The sequence below is a fragment of the Bombus affinis genome, chromosome 14 (genome assembly GCF_024516045.1).
Source record: "Bombus affinis isolate iyBomAffi1 chromosome 14, iyBomAffi1.2, whole genome shotgun sequence".
NCBI lineage: Eukaryota > Metazoa > Arthropoda > Insecta > Hymenoptera > Apidae > Bombus > Bombus affinis.
In genome coordinates, this window is record NC_066357.1 from 7,461,955 (window position 1) to 7,483,621 (window position 21,667).

The 21,667-nt window shown below is 42.3% G+C and overlaps 1 protein-coding gene and 1 long non-coding RNA gene across 9 annotated transcripts in view; one reads left to right on the top strand and one right to left on the bottom strand.

Annotated features, from left to right (window-relative positions):
- LOC126923997 (uncharacterized) overlaps window positions 1-21,667 on the top strand; it is a 301,345-nt gene that overhangs the window by 80,774 nt on the left and 198,904 nt on the right. For all 6 annotated transcript variants that reach the window (XR_007713368.1, XR_007713363.1, XR_007713367.1 and 3 more), the window contains exon 2: window positions 9,953-10,006. This is a non-coding gene — a long non-coding RNA (uncharacterized LOC126923997). The remainder of the gene's footprint in view (window positions 1-9,952; window positions 10,007-21,667) is intronic.
- Window positions 1-21,667, bottom strand: part of LOC126923992 (complexin) — a 324,121-nt gene that overhangs the window by 47,555 nt on the left and 254,899 nt on the right. Inside the window, exon 1 of one of the 3 annotated variants that reach the window (XM_050737985.1) lies at window positions 15,297-15,418. The exons of 1 other annotated variant lie outside the window; for it this stretch is intronic. In XM_050737985.1, the coding sequence (XP_050593942.1) occupies window positions 15,297-15,309 (13 nt within the window). In that variant the 5' untranslated portion in view covers window positions 15,310-15,418. Of the gene's footprint in view, window positions 1-14,910; window positions 15,094-15,296; window positions 15,419-21,667 lie in introns of those variants that run through there. One more of the 3 variants, XM_050737987.1, reaches the window with a different exon arrangement.

Genomic DNA, 21,667 nt, shown 5'->3' on the forward strand with positions numbered 1-21,667 from the left:
TCTCGATCTTTCTGGAGGAAATGAATAACCGGCTACCGCCTCGAGGGATTCGCTGAGATCGTTATTTTAACCTTGCTCGTTTGATAGGTAGGCGATAAGAAGTCGACGCATATCTAAGGAAAACAATTTCGTTCGTTCTTTCTACTTTTGTCGTCAACATCTGACGCGATGCTCGAGTCAACCCTGATTATATTGTAGGTCTCTTTACTACAATTAGTTTGTTTGCAATAAATGGATTAAACAGATGTTGATTAATCAGAAAACGATGGCTGTTTAACGTGAACTAATTACAAGAACGTATTATAATTAAGACAGCTAGATAGTTAATTTGCAATTCTCGTCACCACTCTCTCGACAACGCTAGTGTGACAACCACCATACCCAAATCCACGCCATTCCGTACTACCTGACAGCGAACCGTTAGGTTTTGACATGACTTTTGCACATGGTCCAACATTACACTTTCCTCATTACGTAGGGCAATTAGGATCCTCCCCTTGCCCCTCAACACCAACAAACGCAACATAGACTGCTGACTGTTAATTCGCATTTCTCCCTTAGCATCCCTTTGTCTTTTATCTTAGCCTCACCACGCACGTGTTCCGCAATCGCTGGTGGTCAGGATCACGCAGGCCTTTTCCGCGAAACTATTCGATTGAAGGATAGACGATACATCGTTCGGTCTGCCGGCACTTCGGCTTTCTCGCCACACTGTTTATAGTTCGCCCGATATCTCTTAGCCCTTTCGTCCACGATACTACAATATAATTAATTCTACGATTTTAGAATTTTTATATGGCTTTTATATATATGGCTTGGAAAAATATTTGACACAAATTTGAGATATGTTTTAACGTTAAAGAAAGTACAACCGTGTCGATCTATCCCTTCGCGTGTCGTTTTCTTTGCGTCATAAATGAGTCGTATCGTAATATTTGCATTCGCAAACATCAAAACCGGACGAACTGAAATCGATTCGTTCCTGATAATCCTGAATCCTTCGGCTACGCGAGTTTCTTTTTAAATTTAAGAAACGATTTTCAAGCAAGTCTGGCATGGAGATAAATGGCACCTCGTGGAAATGTTCATTGTATTTATATGTTTGCGAGGACCTCAATGATCAAGGCGAATATACTGATCACGTAACGTGCAAACAGAAACGTGAATTCCATTAAGCGAACATTAACGAACCATCTGTTCTCCATCCGTAGAGAACCGACAGTAGGATCGGACGCGGTCGACATCGATCGGCTCGAGAGCAAATTCTAGAGATGCGGTTAATTATGTCAAAGTGGCTTAATCAAGACTACTTGACTCGAGCTTATGGCTGCCATACGCTTGCTGCAAGGACGTAACGGTGCAAACGTGTCACGTGAATGTCAAATTATTCGCTTCGGCCAGTTATCGATTACTGATTACGATCCAGTCATTTAAGACAATAGGATAATGATAATCCTTGACTGATTATCGTATCATCGATCATTTCCTTCTGTTAAAGCAGAACCGCACGATTGACGTCGCACCGGTTAAGAATCTTCCGATATCAGATTCCATCAAGATTTGAAGAAAAATTTGCTCTGTTGTTATCGTTACTTTTAATCGCGCGATATTCTCTCCATTAATGACTCGCAATCACAGCTTTGCAAACACTTGGCCTTGGTTAATACAACCATTCGAGCCTGTTTCCGCTGATAAAAAATGTATTCGCAAATTCGATTAGGAATCACAAATTCCATAGGTAAACATCGATTAGTATATTTTAGATTTTCAATTTTCACGATGAACGACGTATTTATATCGAGAGAAATTTTCTATGGCAATCGTTGGTGTACGTTTGGCGAGTCACTATGGTTCCCGAAGAAGTGGAAACAAGATGCACAAAGCGTACTAATAACACGATCGAAACCCGAGCAATCAGAAGTATATCTCGTTCGTACATCGTTTATGCAAATTGACCAAGCGTATCTACGAGCAACGAAGCGTTTTTAACAAATAGGAAAGCAGAATATGATCGGTCGGAATCCACAAAAATGATCGATTCACGAGGGCGAAGAGGAGGAAGCACGAACGACGTGAGAAATTTCAAAGAAACCGAGCAAAGTTTCTACCGAGTTGCTTTTATTGTCGATTCAGAGACGAATTTCCTACAAATATCAAGGAAGCACGAATCGTGCAACACGAGCATCGCATGGTAACCTCTGCTTCTTCTTTTTCTTCTTCATCTTCTTCCTCCTCCTTCGCCGTATAGATACTCCGACGCAAAACGATCGTTCTCGTTCGTTGCGATTCGAGATTTTGCGAGCTCACGGATTGAAGTATTCCCACAGAGAGCGTCGTTATTTATGGTCAAGGTTGTGCGCGATCGCGCGGGTTTTCCCAACCGACGAAGACATAATTTTCATTCACAGCTATGTCACTGGTTACATGGAACGTCGCAAGTTCCGGTTGCACGGAAACCTGATATGCAGTTGGAATAAATCCAACGATTCGAGTAAGAATTGAATAGCAAGGTGGAACGAATCCAATATAATAATTTGATTTTGAAACGTGATTTCTCAAAAACTGCTGCATCCACGACTAAATTGTTCATATCGTAAATTCGTATTATGGAAACTATACACGACTTTGGACTTTCAAAGAATGATACTAAAATTATCGATGAAAAATATCACGATTTTCTTATACGATCATCGTATCACGCAGAGTTAAGTAAGTTGAAGAAAATATGGCCGAATTGAATTAATTGTACAATCGGATATAGTTCTCCCGCGACAGAATTAAACTATATGGCACGATAAATAACATTCGCAACAATTGCGCAATGTGACGAATATTTTGTTAAAAACGATTGGAATTTGTTCGAAAATTCAGGATCTTAAACTATTTCGTTCTTCCGGAAAAAGAAAGAAAGATGGACAAGGGTAGCTTTTACCACGAACCGTCGACTGTAATTGTTCATCTCATAACCGATACTTGCGTCGATGGTTATAACACATTTGAAGCATATCGCACGTTACTGTCGCCCCTCGTTACATCGCCCCCATCAACCCCATATTTTCACTAGAACATTTCCTTTCTCCACTAAAAGCATTCGTTAGCTGGAAATGTCCCGTTGAGAAGCTAGAAATCAATCCTCGCTCAAAGCCACTCTGTCCCGGAACACAGCCTTCTCCTTCCATCCTTGAATTTACTATGGCTTTCGCTGGTTGTCAAAGCGGTTGCACAAGGATGTAAATGCAGCGGGGCGCGTCGATGAAACGCGTGACGCTGCGAATATACGTGGAAGAGCAGTAGCTGTTTCTTGGTGTCGCGAACTTTCACGTAAAATTCCCTTCCACGTGCCATTTCCATTCTCATTAAGAACAAGACGCCCGAGTTGTCGTATTTTGATCGCGGTAACTCTATCGTGGCGATGAGCATCTCGAAAGTTTACTGCGCGACGCATCTTCGTCCAATTACAAGTGTACCAGGTCCCGATGTGGCGAGAATCCCGTGGGCGCCTCGTAATTAGCCGTAGAAACGGAGTAGAAAATAGAAGTGTAGCGAAGTTGGTCCCGGCCGTATTCAGAACACGTCGTAGAATTAGTCCTATTGATTGTTGCTCTCCTCTCTCATTCTGTCTCTTTCTCTTCGGCTGTCTGTCTGACCGACAGCGAGGCGATAACTTCGTTCAGACGGAAATACGAGATGATCTTCGTCTGGAGACAGTACCGGTTGTGTAGCCTTGCTTTGCCTGCCACAATAGAGGGGTAATTTCTCTTCCTCCGTTTCTGATTCCCTCTTCGCGTCGCTTCTCTGTTGCGAGGCCGCGTCGTCGTCGTCGACTAACTTGTTTCGAGTTGGTTGTACTTTCGCGAAATTGCCAAGTCGCAGCCGGCGTGGCCTCCGCTTTTCAGCCGATCTTGTTCAACACAGAGGACCGTTTTGAGCTAATTAACAGCAGCGTATCCCAATCAACGCCACTTTCATCGATTGGACGATCCGTCTCGAGAGTTCTGTAAATATCGGCCAACCGACGCTGTGTTTCCGATTCTTCTGACGCTATCGCGCGCAGAGTTGCCGTTGCATGGAGAAGTACGCGTTTCCAGAAATGTTATCTTGGCAATTTAATTATTAAGCTGCGGTTACGTCACTGATGCTTTAATATCGTAAAATCAAATTCCGTCCAGAATAATCAAATTTCTCGTATATTATGAAACACCATTCGTCTTTGATACAGTAACGAAGGGACGAGAAGATATAGCGTGCTTTAGGTTCAGCAAACAGAAGATAGGAAAAACGAGGGAACGATTCGAATGACTCTGTGTTAATCGAACACGATGAAAATTGCGAGGCTTTGGTAACAGTTCCAATGAAAATTCAAAACGTTTCGTATAATACATACAATATGTATATTCATTCATATGTATTTCTTCTCTTTTCGAATATTCTCACGATCCTGTATATTACGAAATTCTAAGAAAAATACTTGCTATAACAAACGGATAGGGTGCCTGTACTGCGTACGAATTATTGGAAAAGAATTTACTCGGTCGTAGCGACAGGATTTATTACACAATTCTCTAAGTACTCTCGCTCAACCGAACGTTGCCTAAAGACGTAACAATCGTCGATCGAGTTCCGTGCTTCCACGAAATAGAACTCTCTCTTCTCTCTTTGTAAGAAAGATTACTTTCGTCAAATGCTAACGAAACTAGGTTGGGCAATAACCCAGATACATAAGAAAAAGGAACTTTTGCCTCTTATGCATCCAGCGTTTTAAATATCGCTCTGGGAACCGTTAGTTACCATTTTCCTGTGGCTTTCGCGTCATTTTCATAGGACCTGCGAGATAAGGCTGCAAGAAAGAGCTGCACGCGATACGCGGTAAGGCCACGACGAGTGGCCAAAGGAAAGTCAAAACACGAGAACCGTGGAATGCTTAAAGCAAGCTACCTATCGCGAAAGAGACGTCGACAGTTGACACGACCTTGTCAGCAATAAAACTCGAGTGTGTCACGAGTAGGTCAAGCATCTCGCTGACCAACGTGGAGGATGTACTGTGCAAAGAAACCTACACTCGACGGTCACCAGCCGAAGGTATTCCTCGATCGTTCGTCCTTGTCTCCTCAATCGGACTTTGATTAAACGATTTCGAAATGTTCGGTTCGATTCACTAGGTCAGTTTAGATTAAAGAATTACAATAAGGGTAGTGCTATCAAAGAAGAAGGTATTTTAATTTGAAAGAGAACTTTGAAGAAAAAAAAGAAACTACAAAATATCACGTAATTTGTCGAGCAAAGTATTCTTTTCTTTAGGTCGATAAAGATACAAGAGAGCGTCACCCGGTTTGTATTTTAGTTTAGGAAAAAGTTTGTAATACTTTTAGTCTTATCGACGCATACGTTGCGCCGCTTTATTTATATTTGAATAATTTTCCTCGTGGTTTTGTACGGTTTGAACAAACATCGTTACCTAAAATAAAGACCTTTCTGATGAAAAAGGGACGTAAGTTTGGAAAACGAGATAGTTATATCTCAATAGCGTGATAGCGAATATTAAAGAAGAATTCGCGAAACGTTTCCCGTGTCATCGAAGCGAAACGAAATTTTCCAAGCGATTTTCAGAAGAAACCTTTGCAAATTTACCCACGTTCTACATTTAAATTACAAATATTACGAGAGATATAACTTTAGAGGTTGTCCTCGCCAAAGATACATCTTGTTCTCGTTGCCCTGACTGCAGTTGGAAAAGCTTCAACAGCGTTCGATTTAATAGCGACGTTTGTCTTAGGTCGACGTTGCAGCTGTTACTTCAATTTATTTATTGCACTTCCGATTAACGAGCAACCGATGAACCGTTCAAACTGTAATTACGATACAACTTGTGCTCTTTTATTCGGTAAGATACACGAACACGAACCGACAGTTGAATGTTTTACCAGCAATTAATTAATAAAGTTAAGCAGCTTGCTACCGAGTTAACTTGAAGCGAACTCAAACTTCAAATGGGGAATCTTCGATGAAAAATTTCGTTCGTTACCATCTATTACCAGTCTATTAAGTCCATGTTGAATCTTTCAGATTGATTTTGCCTAGCCTTGCTTCGAGATATAAATAGCTAGTATAAGAGAGAAACGTTCGACCAGAGAAAAAGACGTAACGCCGTGTATTTATGGGAGATTGGCCGAAGTCGTTTTCAGCTTCTCGCGATATACGTGTCGCGTGGTGGCGGAAGGGGATTGATTCATTTTCACTGAGCTTTTCTACCCGGGATCAAGCTGTATTCAAGCAGCTGCCGCTTATCGCGATAGCAAGGGCTTGTTCACAAGCGTCGTTAAAAAAATACGGGTCACACGGCAGGCCAGTGGTTACCAGCTCGCTTTTTTGGGAACTTTAATCTTCGCTGAGCCTTCTTGCGTAGTTGCACTGTCGTTAATTAGTTAATAAAATCTTTACAAGTTATTAATGTTGCTAAATTCCGAAGAATAACGCTAAATAATAAACTAACAAGAAACAAATTGTAAAAGAGGAGAAGTATAAGATAAAATTTGTCAGTTTCTGATATCACCGGTTGATTAATTACTTAGATTGCGATTCGTGAAACTACGATTTTTAACATACAAACTGCGAAAACATAATCTACGAGAAGTAAGGAGAAAATGTTGGATATAGTTGCGCTGTAAACACTTTATTACGAAATGATAAGTATACCGCGCATGTTTATGCATTTTTTGGGAAATTTGAAAGTCTAAAACCGCACAGAATGCACGTAATATGCAAAAATATATAAAATATTCAAAGCATAGTACTCGTTACACCTAACACCTTAGTAGGTAAAACAATTTTCTACCTACGTTCCACTTTTTTAATTATCCTCATAGAGGAAATATGAATTTGCATAAATATCCGCAATCTAGTTATAGTCAGATATTGAACGCAGCTTGATATACGAATCTAATAACGGATTTTGCATTCTCAAACGAGAGTTTAACCGTTTCAACAATCGCTAATAACGATAGCTACTATCAATCACATTGGATCATTTCAACACTGTGTAGGTACAAAGAAAACAAATACGATCCATTTTTGATATTGTGTAGTGCAAAGACCATTATAGCACTCGTATTTCAGTCTACGTTCAGTATTTTCTTATAATTAGAACGTTTACGAATGTTTATACAATTTTCATTTTTATGGACATAAACAAATGGGACATAGAATTAGAAAAATTCGCTTCATATAGTAAATATCGTAAAAGATACTTCTACATGTATCTTTGCATCTTACAATTTTCCATAAATATCTAAAAAAGCATACTGATATTTACATAACGTATGAGTTCATTTGTAGAAGCATTTTTTTAAACAATCTTTCTACATTCCTTGCAATCTTGCTTGCTGCGTGTTTCGTGCTTTCTATGCATTACCTTTCGCATTCTTAAGTTTCCCAAAAACGCACAACCTTCTGCTAATAACGTAGGGAAGCATCTACAACGGAACTTCACGCTACAATTCTTCTCTTATTCCCGATTCTTCTGAATTATGCTTGTCGAAGCGGCCTATATAAAAGAAACTTTGCTCCAAGTCAGCCTATCGCAACTCCCATTATTCATCGTTATCGGGGAAAAAAATATTTCGTTAAATCAACAAGAGAAGTGGGAAACTCGCAGTATCCTTCCATCTAATCGTCTGCTCAGATTCCAAGGCGAGCACCTGAATTCTGAGAAGGAAACCTTTTTCTTTCTGCGCGACACGCTCAGCACGACTCCCGACGTGGAAAAGTAATTCGCCTGTTTTTTTGCCAGTGGCCCGAACCGCGACTTGGGAACCGCTGACGTGGAGGGTCTCTTTTGCGAGCAACGGAGAATGCTCGAAGCAGCGACCGTTTCGAGGGAGAAGTAGGCCAGCTTGTGCACGTAAAGACTCTATTTTTTGTGACGCATAACCGTCGAGGTCGGTCAAAGGGAAACCTCAGCAATTCAGCGAGATGTGACACGTGACGTTGGGATCGCATGCCAACCGATCGGTCGTCGATCCTTGAATACGAATTAACTAGCTCCCTTCTGGGCTTTTCTCAGTCACGAGCCAACCAGGAATCGCGTTCGAAGTCGACAAAATTACGCGTGGAGAGATTCAGAGACCACGAGGGAGTGTTTTTGTTTGAAGAATAAATGAAGGATAAAGAGAAAGAGAGAGGAAAAACACACGAGGAATATCCATTTCTCACGATTTTCAGCTTTACAGAATATTTTGATCGCGAGAACCGTGATCCTGCAACTATCAAATCGCGATGATTGCAATGTTTGAAATATCTGTGTAGGATAACGTAAAAGATTTAGTATACCGGTGAGAAACAAATTTGAATAAAACGCGGAGTCGGACAAGAATCGCTACGATTACCGTGAAACAATGACCAATCCAATATTCTTTTTATGGTGTCTAAGTAAAGTTATAAATTTCATTTTACGAACAACACAGTTTAAACTCATCGAACGAAGGTTGTGGCGTTTCTAATGGACTGAAACGATGAAACTGAATTTTCTCGATAAAGTTGTTCCGCGACATTTCTTGTTTCTCCGCCTTAGCCACCGAACGAAATTTCAGGCAAGAAGCTAACAGTTGCCGAGCTGATAATGTTTTTAAATTATTCTCGACTAGTTGAACGCTCGAAGCGCGATAAGCTCGACTAGCTTCAAGCAAAATACAGCAGGAATTATTGCTACGCTGGGATAAGGATAATCCTCACGTTCGAGGATTAATTGTATAGTTCCGAGTTCTCTCGCGTGAACGCTATCGGGTCGCTTCGATCTAACGATTAACCGATTCTAATTGCACGTTCTAGCACGCACGTGACCGAACGGAATTCCTCTGCGAATCGGGCAAACCCGACGAACCGTAGGGATATTCGAAATGCCAAATCCGCTTTGCGAAATTTCCTCGTCCCGTTTTGCGAATTAAGGTTTGTTTCTTCCGATTCTCATGCAAATCGCCAATTAAATAACTCGATCGTTACGACTACTTGATACCCGCGAGAAATACAATACCTTGGAATTAGGTAAGTGTTTTCGGTTCTGCGATTTGTTGTTACTGTGAATCTTTAGTTTCGTGTCTTGAAATTATGCGGTTACAACGATCCATCGCGGTCTGTTACGGCGAACGTCGACTTCTTCCCGCGTAATTAGCTCTTATTGTCGGTGAAATCAAATTAATTGCGATTCAGAGTCGGCCAGCCACCCACCGGTCGTCGATAACGGTCGTCTTTTTGCGCGTCACGCCGGCCGGTTATTAATTATCTCGAAATTCAACGACCGCCTGTGTCGTGACAACGTCCCCTTGAAACCTGCTAATTAGCAATCCACCTATCGCGCCTGGATTATTTTTTCGGGAACATAGACGTGGTGTCCTTTGCGTCGAACGATAGAATTCTCCGGTTGGAAAATGTTTGGCGATCGAGAACTAGAGAATCAGAGTGTTTGCAGTCGTAGACGTAACCATAGTATTACACGATGAAATAAAATAATATTTCAAGCGAAATGTAATTATAAAATGTATAATTAAACGATAGAATAATATTTAATTTCATATATTTTATATTATTAATTATATATTATATTTATATTTTCATATTCCTTAGAACAGAATTGTACAATTTGCTCTACTTATAACGTTAGAATCAACAAATTCGTTAGAGCGACGCGGCCACAGTTTCCCTTCTCTTGCAATTATATTGCAATATTGCTTTTTATTAAGATCCAAGTGCAAATATATCTTCCAATTTTATTTTCAATATACGGCGTTAATCATCATCGTTTATCTACAGTTTAGAATTAAAGACTCACTATATTTGGCGTTAAAGGAAGCCGAATAAAAAATCTATCGTTTAACAATTGTTTCTGTCTCATAAAAAAAAAAAAAAAAAAAAAAAAACACGACTGGAAATAATAGAAAATGATAATTGTCTCTAATTTTAGGTGAAACGCCTTAGGTGAGATACCTCAACCATCTAACAGAATATCACTGCACGAGTAAGTAACTACTTTCTTTTATTCCTAATGATATGTACTATAATCTTTTGCGAAACATTACATATTTGTTAGACTTATAAAATTCAAATTCGAAGCTTTTTCGTCGTTTGTGGTTACAGTTTACAAAACGCTTGTTGTTCACCGTTGTATCTTTCTTTATTTGCGCGCGTGAAACGATAGCAAGCCGTTCAGACAAGCGAAAATCTTAACCAACGAGAGTGAACACCGTTGATCATGAAATTTTAAAGAATCGTAAGAACGATGAGCTGGAACGGCCGCGAGACACCAAGGAATTTGAAAGAGTAATTCGCGGGGCTGTTCGTAATTGAATCGAGAAACGAATAAACTGAATTGTATATTTCGTGTTCCATTGCATTGGTATTCGTTAAATCAATTAAATTATTGACGCTCGAAACGATCGGATCGGTCGGACGAACATTTTTGCATCTGTCGTTTACCGATACGCCGGCTGCAAAATCCCAGCTGCAAATTCTCGATAGATTCGACAATAAAATATCGAACGCGTTTCGGTACTCTTTATTACAGCGTACGTGTGAATATATTCGTTTATTAACGTAGAGACACGGTAAACGGCAACGATCGTCCTTCTAACACCTTTTTATTTCTTTCTCTTTTCTCGTCAAAATGATGGACGAGGTTAATTATCCTCGTGTCGCTAACGCGAATGGTCGAATTGCACGGCGATGGATTAGCGAGCTAATAAGGGAAAAGTGCGTGTAAATTGGCCGGTCATTGTGTTCGAGGGAAGTTTCATTACAGTCGTAAAAAGAAACGCTATTGTTCGTAGGATGGAGCGATCTCGAAAGCAAATGTGTCCGTGGTTATTCCGGTGAAATACACCGGCGAGTGTAGAGCGGTTTAAAGTAGTAACAACTAGAACGTAGCTATATTTGTTCGTCTTCAGTGCTATCCCAATTAAATCCACAATGGATAACATTGTTCGGCGAATGGGATAGAAACGGGTAAGAGTATCCAACTCAGTGCTAACTACGAGTAGCGGCCATCGGGCAATCTGTCCCGGCAACCGAATTTGAATTTCGATCTCCAAACGTGGTTATAGTTGCAACGAGAATTGGCGTTCACCGGCAATTAAACGTGTCCGATATTGATTTGTTTCTATTCGCGCAAACTTTTGAATTTTCAAATTCCATTTTTTCAATTGCTGCAGCCTTTAACAACATATTTTAAGCGTTTTGCTTATCAGTCCTGACGAAGTCTACGTGATCGTTAGATTGCGAATGTTCACGCAATTTTAGATTTTTATGAGTAGATCAACAGTTTCTTTCATTTTCTAAATAATATAATTTCAGCATTTTATCGTGGTTATCTGTAATGTATATTTTTGCACATTACGAGTAAAAGTTCGTTTATATATATATGCGAACCGAAGGCAACATAACGCCGTTCGAATAATCGCGTTATCGTACAGGATCGTTCGTTTAATCATCTTCGAATTATTCTTTAAAAATAGATATTAAATTGGAAAATTTTCAGATGAAAATGTAACGATCTTTTTCAATTTTTACTCTTGTTTCCCATATGCCGTTCCAAAAATTGTCCATTAATCGATTGTTCCCTTAATTGGTGGTGTAATAATTAAAATTCTACTGTATACGTATCCTGTACATTTTTACTCGTCCATATTTTCCACGAGCACGTACACATTCGCAGCCATCGCGTTCACATTCTACACCAACACCCAGCTACCGAAAACAGGTCGCCATTTTTTCGAAGCACAGTCGACAGCGTGACGAAAAAACTTTCCCCTAATTAACCCGCACGCTATCCCTCGCGTTTGCTCGCTACCAGCGAACCACACGTGCCTGGTGAAAATCGTTACCTAAACCTAAACTACTGCACTGTGGCTAATGAGAAGCTGATTTTCGAAGGGCGTTCCGACCCTCCAACTCGCGCCACGTTGCGTCTAAAATTAATTTCCCTCCGGCAAACGGACTTTGTTTACGGCGGTCACGTTTTTCGCAGACTCTTTCACGCAGACAATCGATTTCGCGCGTTCCGCTCTGCATATATTCGCACTCGTTACGTGACCAGCTTCGTCGAATAAGCGAAAATTTTGCCACCCTCGAACTCTCTCGTTCCAACACGCTTCTTGCAATGTTCAATTTTTCGTCGTGCGGACGATCGATGATTTTCCTCTCGCTTCGACTGTAAATATCCTCTCCTCTCTTTCTACTCCCCTCTCTCTTCCTTTCTCTTTCTCTGTCTCTTTGCACACTCTCGCGACATAGCCCTGCTTCTGCTCCTTGTTTCCCGCGTTGGCATATTTATCGCGCGAGCGCGCCCGAAAACGCGATTCCGCTGGAAAAGCGAGCGCGAACCCGTAATAATTTACAAGGAGTTAGAGCGTCAACGGGCTGCCGTGTTAGCAGATTCAACGCGGCCAGGAACAAACGGATAGATATTGGGCCGGCTTGTCAACGCGTTATTTACGACTCGTTGTAATGTATTGATTTTGCGCGGGTCAGGATACCGGCGAAACCAGCCGTGTTTCGGGCTTGCCAAGTGAAATACGCGCGGTTGAACGACGTAGACAGATGACGGATTTCCTGCGATCCTTCTGTCCTCCTTACTTTAAAATCTACGACGAAACGTGCCAGAAGTTTTATTACTTTCTCGTGTCTTTGTTTTCCTTGCTGCGATTGAAAATATTTGCTCATTGTTCGAGTCTTTCAGAAGCAGGCAAATTTATCGCCCTTCTTAGATCAAATCTGCCATTAAACATTCCAGAAATCTGAACTTTTAGTACTTTCTCGTGTCTTCGTTTTTCTCTGTATCGAAGATGTTTAGTCGTTATTCGTGTCTCCGAGAAGTCAAATAAATGGTGGATTTCCTCGCATCGTTCCAACCTTCTCTGACAAAATCTACACCATTAGTTATCCCAAAACTCGGTCCTTTTTATTTCAAATATTCGGTCATTGTTCGAGACCCAGAAAAGCCCAATTGTCTCCGCTTCTTGCGAATTTCTTAATTTCGTTATCTCTGTCTTTGAAACCGTATAATTAGAATGAATCATACAGAAACGATCTCATTAAATATTTCAACGTATTCTGAAAAATAACGTTTAACGTTTTAACGGGCAACTGCAGTTCTGCCGAACGTAGGCACGTTTTCGCGATTGAAAAATTGTACAGTGTTTTTAGAACCGACCGTCTAAGTTACCGTTGTTATTTTCTAGAAAACAAATTATTTATTACAAAGTTGTACTAGCAGAGAACGTCGCGTAAATGACTTCGACTATGACAGGATTATCGAATCGTACGAAACTACCAGCCTGTAATACGTAATATACAATGTACTATAATCTGTGACGTTTATCTTTCCGCGAAGAATTTTCACGCACACCATAGCCTAACTACGAGAGAGCTACCTTATCGAGGTTGGAACCATTCAAACGGAAGTTTCGATCCGCGAAAGAAAAACACGAGAGAGCGCACCGGAGTAGAATCGGAACGTCGTATGCAGGCAGACACGTTGGAGAGCACTTGTATTTACGAAATACAAGGGGAGCACGGAAATGGGAGTGGCCCGAGACAGTTTTCAAGCAAAGGAAACGCCGAGCATGAAAACACAGCTCCGATGTCGAATTGTTACGGACAATTGGCCGCGAGAACATAGATTTCTTTATTGACTTTGGATATATTGGCCTGGCAACTAAGTGATTGCGGGTTTTATCGTTAGGTGGTATTGACAAAATCCGCAATCACTTAGTTGCCAAGCCAATATATCATGACACAATTCACCGTGTAATCGAAACTTGCTGGAACTTGTAAAATGTTCTGGAAAGAATTGCTAGAAAGAATTTTTGGGTCATGAGTCTCGTCCGTGTATTTGCTACGCTAGAACATCGGCTCTTACGAATTCGTTTCTTTGGTTTTCGTTGGAAAAGCTGACCTTAAAAGCTCCTTTTTTTCCCCTAGAAACCGCGCTCGAGAGTATACATCGTGGTGTACCGATCTTTTTTAATTCTGTGGAGATAAAGAACGCCTGGCGTAGCTGGAATTTATAGCAGGCAAACTCTCCCGAACCCTTCTGAACCGTTTCGTTAACTTTTTTCGCCGCGCGCAAGCCTCGAATATAGTCGATAGAATTTGAATGCATTTCGAGACGATTCTAAAAGTGGTAACGAGCAAAGTTTCGTAACTGGGGTGTTGCACCAGGCGGTTGTTTTCCATCGAAACGTATTCCGTTCTTTTGTTTTTCCCCGTCTTAAACGAGCACTGGAATCGTTTCAAATTTGGTTTCACGAAGGAGGAGTGAAAGGGTCTGGCGATTGAGACGGGTCTCGGAATTACATCGAAAATCTTGCGAGCGAAAGATAAAGGATAAATTTTTATTCCGCGGACGACTAAGTATCGTGTAATCAGAATTTCGCAGTCTATTCGTTACGGTCCGAGAATACGTTAAAAATTTAAATATACAGAGTATGATATAAGTAGATCATGGCGTTTAAGGAGGATCACGTCACGCACGAAGCTGCATTGCGTAGGTCGGGTCAAGTATTCTCGTTTAAGTAGAGCAACGCACGTATATGTACACGCGTTTAGCGTGCCTGTGGGTAGTAACAAATATACATGCAGATTAAACGAGAAAGATAATCGTAAACAAATTACGAGATGCTGGAACGAAGCTCGGAACATAGCGAACACAGAAGCGATGCAAGCACATCCGGAAAATACACGGCTCTCCCGAAAAATTGTCAATTCAATCCCGAAATGATAAAAACTCAGAAAGAAAAATCTGTACATAGATGGAAACGATGTGGAAGTTTCGCGCAGTTGACTCGAGGTGGATTTTTTGTCTTTAAACGTGCCAGAAGATAGGAGAGACAGAAAGACAGAGATTATGTTTGATGTGAACAATACCTGAGTCCGTTCGCTGCTACAGGCAGGTAAAACGTGATGCTTGGTGGCGCGCCACTCTGGAGCCAGTCCCCTTGGTTGCGGCCGCGATGACACGTAATGACTGGTGAAGCGAAAAAAGAGGCAAAACTAAACCATGGAACTTATAGCGTGGTAGAAAAGGAACGCGAAGGGACAGGCTCCAGCTCTGTTTTGCTCGCGTTACTATGATCGATGGATCGATATCGGCAACGGGAGGAATGAAGAACTCGTATAACTCGCGCGTTTCGTCTTGTTCGCAACTGTTGCAACGATACGTGGCGTTGGTAGCGTACGTAGCGGCCGCGAGGAATCAACAAGAGCAAGTGAAGAGGCTAAGTAGTGCATGCTTGGCTTTCTAGCGGACATACCCAGTATGTCCATGACTCGGCCTCGTGGCTGCGCTCGTGATGCTGGCGACAGTAGTACTGGCGTCGTTTCGGTCGGACTTCAGTTGCCAGTACCGACGACGACCACCACCACTTCCACCACCACCACCGCCGCCGCTAGCATCGTCGGCGTCCCCTATCAAGAACCGAGTTCCCCACCAGCATTCTCCAGTGGGCGTGCTTCCACGATAGTCGGAAGGGGTACACGGTGGACAGAGAGGGGTAGAAAAATGTTGGTCTCCCCCTCTGGAACGCTCTTCTAACCCCTTTGCCGCGTCCTAGCCTTGCCTCTGTGAGGAGAGCCAGCCTGTAACCCTGCGCCTAATATTTCTACGGGACTCTGTGGAGCCGACGCCGATCGGTTCTCCTTCCGAGAAAACCAGAGTCCACGCATCCGTACGATCCAGGGTGGATGGCGAGAATTCTGTGCGCGCGCGAGCTCCAATCGACGAGGTCGCGGGAGATGTTAGGGGAAGTGCGTCGCAGCTCACCCTCGAGATAAATCGACGACACTGGGTCAGGAAAGAACGGCTTTGTAATTTGGGCTAACACCGCCCTCCACCGTTCTCCTTTTCCCTTTGTTTTCAATGATTTAATTCCATTAGGGCGTCGAATACCGATCAGGTTTCACCGATTATTCTCCACGTTACGAACGTTAATAATAAGCAGCGTTGGCAAGTCCCTCTATCGCCGATCGCTTTTATGGAAAATCCATCCAATTTAGCCGGGTCGAATGTTTGAAAAAACCAGGTGGCGGAAGAACCGACCGGTCAATGATAACAATTCGAGCGGAGTTTTATCCAGTTCAATTCCGGCTATTGTTTCCCTCATGCAAGTGAAATAGAAACGTAAGTCTCGGTGAAATTTCGCCGGCGTAAAATCACGCGTAAAAGCTTTGGTGGAAGAAGCGGGAAGCCTGCAAGCGGCAGGGACACAGACGGCAACGTACAACAGAGGACGCGATTCTTGCACTCAAGTGAAATTGCAATTACTAAACGCGAAAGGTTCTCGGAACACACGCATTCCGCGCGCCACCGGAAACCCATTAAGGAATATTCCCGCGTACAAGCCTCGCTTAATGAGCGATATAATTTATTGCCACTACTTAGAACCTGGTCTAGTTGCGGTTTGTAGTTAATAGGACCTACGATCTTCGTGTCATTAACGGCGCGAGTACGTTGGAAGGTAAGACGCCACCTTCGGCCAAGAGGACGTTCGAGGACCAGGTTCTCTGGTACTCCTCCTATTTCGACTAGCTTTATCGAAGCTAGCGATCGCTACCATCGAACTTGCCCTTTGCTACTACCCTTTACCAACCCATTTGAGTTCCTCCGTCCCGATTCACTCGCTCATTGTCTGGCTTCTCGTTCATTGTCCGCCTCTATCGCTGCTTGTACCACTCGTATATCTCTTCTCTCTGCCTATTCGAATTCTCCTTCGTTTCCTACGTCTCTATCCTCTTCGTCCATCTACCATGCTGCGCAGAATAGGAACTTGATAGACACCGAGAGGAACACGCACCCTTCATCTTCCAGACACTCGGTTCTCGAAGATTTATCGGGCTTTTCACGCACATATCAGAAACTCCACCCTTCCTTTCATCCCTCAAAATTCCTCGATGCTATTATTTTCTGGTAAGGTCAGAGGTTTTGTTTATTTTCTAACAAAGAATCGCGAGATCGGTTGTATTAAAGAGGCGTCGAAAACGAGCATGAACATTTACCAAGGAAACGATAAAACTTGAGCTTTCTTCAGCTTCGAAACGCTGGATGGGACATGTTACTAACGATCAGCATGAAGGGCATAATTGCTGTAAATGTATCTGTAATTATGTTACGGAAGAAATATGTTTAATTAGAACAGAAAATTGGTAAATTCTTGATAAGTCAATTGTGGATATTCATACGTTTCTGAAAAATCAAAATATTAGAAAATATAAAGAATATTCGTAATATTTAAATATATGCAAACTAAAATAAACTACTTTTAATTCATAGAAGGCGAAACGAATTGGTATTCAAATTCTACTTTTTCAATCGTTGCATCCAGTACGTTGCAAAATACGTTTGAAATGCATGTGCAACTACGACAAAAGAATCCGTAATTAAATCCGTAATTAAATCACAGTTCCTCTGTTATTAAAACATTTAAATTAATTAAAAATTTATTAATTAAAACACAAAGTCACAGAACACAAAAAACACAAAGAGCACATACGTAAACTTAAGATATTCAAAAACCTGCAGAATATGCGTAATAAATAAAACTCTGGAAAATGTCCAAGGTTAACCATTTGTTATGATATAAAATGTGAAACAAATTACGATATAGAAGCTGAAGTAAATCGCTACGCAGATTCTACCTCTCCATCCAATGTTGTATCCAATACGTTGCTAAATAAATGGCCAGCGACATACTCCATAAAACAACCCCTAAACCACCCACGGGTCTCCTCTCTACGCGTCCAATGCAACGCAATGCAACGACTAGCAACAAGATACGACTCGATGGAAGTCGACTATTGCCGCTTCAACAAGCCTGACCACTTAACGAAAAGAAAATCTCGGTGCTGGTTATTCGCGATAAAGCAGCGAAGCGTTGCTAACTTATGGCGCGTAAGCCGAGAGACTAGAAAGGCTAGGGTAAACCGTGAAGGCGGCCGAATCCATAAACATCGGCAATCCACTTGTACGAGGCTACGAGAATCTCGAGAGGCAGAGAAACAGGGACAGGGAGAGAGAGAGAGAGAGAGAGAGAGAGAGAAAGAGAGAGAATTCAAGGCGATCTCTCACCTGTTTACGCGACCGCCTGGTACTGACGTGCTCGCGCGTGTTCCGCCTCGTGTGTGCACGGGGTCTCGAGCTGGCTATCGGCTTGATAAATACAAGCAGTCGTTGAATAATGCATCGGCCGTTCCGGCACTCGGGAGTAAACAAGTAACCTAACACCGGGGCCCGGCACCGTCAGGATACTGATTCGCCTAAATCCTCTGCCACTGTCCGTTCGACTTGACTTGTCGCCGCTCAACTTTCGCGACCCCTGTGCACATTTCATTGGCACGATACCCAAGGTTGGACACCGTTTTGCCTCGTAAATTCAGCACGATATAAGCGAGGCGAATCTCTTTAGATTCGTTGCCCATTGGTTTGGAAAAAGAACCGGTAGTTGTTTCGCCAGCGGCGTGGTACTGATTTAATGAATAAAACGACGTTAAATTCTTGGCTGGCTAAAGGCGGACGCGAAATCGATACGCTCTCTCTAGAGAGATCCTTTCGCCCAGGTGCGTTTAACGCGACGAATTTTTCGATTGACCGACCGCGTAATTGCACTATGGCCCCTGGTCGATCCTTGCCGCTTCCAGTGGATCGAACATTTGAAAAAAAATCTACTGCTCCTCCTCCCACTTTCTCTCTTTATCTATCTATCTATCTATCTATCTATCCATCTATCTATCTGTCTATGTGTGTCGAATCTCGGCAAAATGGACTGGTTTAAGGGGGAGAGAAAAAAAAGAAGGGGCGAGGGTAGAGCAAAAATAAATTTATCGATTGAAAGGAAGGAGAAAAGGTAATTTCGTTGAAAAACGCGATAGCTGCGGGCGCGCAATGAATATCGAAAGTGATTAAAAAAATATACGCTCGTCATGAATATTAATGCCATCGGACCCGTCGTTGAATCGAATATGAAGTGCAGCTTTTCGGAATGATAGCAGTCGCAAGATCCAATTTCCTTGGTTAGATAAAAAGAAAGAAAAAAAAAAAGAAGAAATGAGCGTACATACAGTCTTTCAAATATTTGTTAGAAACTCTATAAATCCATTTGTTTCTCGTGATATCGAATAGTATTTGGATATCGAAACCGTGCAGAGAAAAGGGCTGCGGATACTGTGATCAACGGTATCGATATCGTCTTTGGCCTTCATCCTGCTCTTCCGAGGCAACGCTGACAACGAGATTGATATCCCGTAAAAACATCTGGTATTTCCGATAGCGTAAAATATGCAAATATAAGCGACTAAATGAAGCAGGTAAAACCACCTCACTGGCTGACGTCTTGGAATTTCGTTGGCTCGAAGAATTCCCTACGCACGTACCTGCACGCAAATCCACGACAGGTATCACGCAAGCCGCTCGTTGCGAGGCAGCTCGTTAGTCGAGCTCACAGCTACGACTGCAAGTTCGAAACATATCGGTTTCCATTGCGTTTCGTGAATTGAAACTACACAGGTAGCGCATCCCAGCGCTCGAGCGATCAATTTTCCTCGACTGATTGGGCCACGCTGTCAAAGGATCCTCGAAATCGAGCGATTTGACTTTGAATCTGTCTGTCGAATTATCGATCGTGTTCTGTGTCATTTACTAGGTCTCTTTCATTCGAAAAAAAATCGCTTTGTAAATTACCAGAACGAGGCACAGTAGCGGAAGGAAGAAAGTTTAGACTTTGCTAATTTTCCTGTTCTTTTTTTTAAGCCCTCGAAAAGCTTCTTCTGAAAAGATACATCAACTCGTACGTAAAGTTCCGAGATTATAAATTTACTAGTTTTTGGTGTACATCGGATTTTGAACGCGATTCGCAGAAAGGTGGAATTTGGAAATTGCACCTGTTAAGGAAACCGAGTACGCGAGAACACGCTGCAATATCTGGCTCGTAAAGATGCCACGTCGTGGCTACGGTTCGTGTTTTCTTAAGTTCCTTGCGTCTGTTAAATTTATAATAATTCTTCATACGATAATTCTCTAAAGGAGAGGTAGAAAAACGAGGAATAATATTTCCAACGTGAGAGTTAATCGCGGTATTAATGTTCGACTATTCGCCATTAACAGCATTCGCGTTAGTTTCTTGCACGTGGCTGGCATAGAACAGTTCCGAATCTGCTTCATACTACAACTCGCGCAATGTTTTCGTGCTATTTGGTATTTATACCGGACGATAGCGTGCTGCGTTCCCTTAAGGTGTCGAATAATTGCAAACCTACCAATCAAGATATTTTCCTTGAAATTTTGCGAATCAAATTATGCAACTTGGAAGATGTTTCGACGAGCGTTATACGCGCAAAATTCGATCGTGGACAAGGAGACGAGTCGATAACGAGCTTGTGTTTGTACAGTCATGGGGGTCTTACCGGTTAAACCAATGCTAATTAGCGATAATTATTTCGGTAATAGAGACTCTTGGATGGCAACATGCAGACTGATTGAAATCTCGAAACAAGCGCCCTTCGGGACTTTTGTCGGTCGTGACAAATATTTACCACGAAATTCGTCTGTAATTCCCATCCGGCCATCTTGCGTTGATTAGGTCCGAGTATTTACAGTGGTGGACGAGTTCATCACGTCTGTGCCGCTTAGTATGCCGAAACACGGATTGCCCGTGTGTTCCATCAACACGTCTATCGTTATTAACGTCCGCAATTACCGAAACGGTTTAATATCTCCGGCCACGCGAAATTATCTCATTAACGTGACGACATCGCGCTCGAGACCGCGACGCGAATCGCAAAATCGTGCGAAGTAGGAGACGCGCGAGGGAAAGTTGTATTGGAACACGAGTACTAAGAAAAATACCATAGTTGTACAAAATCGAAGATCGTATTTGACAAGACCAGCGAATTGGTATAATACAGACACCGGAACAGATAACTGCCAGCAATACCGCGAGAAGTATCCAACACAAAATTAAAGTAATCGCTTCTTCATCGTTAAGATTCTTCGCCTTTTTGCTATCAGACACAAAGGCTACGTATTTCCAGTTTTTCCTTAGCTGATAAATACCAACAGTTACGTTACGTACAAGGAAATTTTAGCCTGTTGTACCCTTCCCATAGTGTCCAAGCTAATCGTACGTTTTCGTCGTCGGGAAGTTTCTCCACATTCAAGAACGCCCTTACGACGTTAAAAGTACTTTTCTATGTAGCTAATAGATAGCAAGACCGACGCAAACCTTTCAAATCAGTATTAAGACGCGAAATTTACAGAATACGAGTGTATTTGACGCTTGGCGCTACGACCTACGGTGTTACTCGCCTGATCTAAAAACGATGCTACGCTCGATCACGTTTCGGATCGCATTTTTGCTTCGCTTCTCTCAGTACCAGCCTGATCACGGAGAATCACGGGGATCCGAAGACTCCTCAGTAATTCGGTTTAATATCGTCTGGAGGCTAGAGGGTTGGCTAGGCCGGCACGAATTGTCGAGGATTGTCGTCGTCCTGGTCGGACTCCAGGCAGTCCTGCTGCCAATCATTATCTCGATGGTATGCAGACATACCACCACGTGCGAAACCGGGTATGCGATGGCTTCCTGGGAGACGGTCTACGACGAGAGCGGGTCGATGAGGGAATACGTTGGCGAAG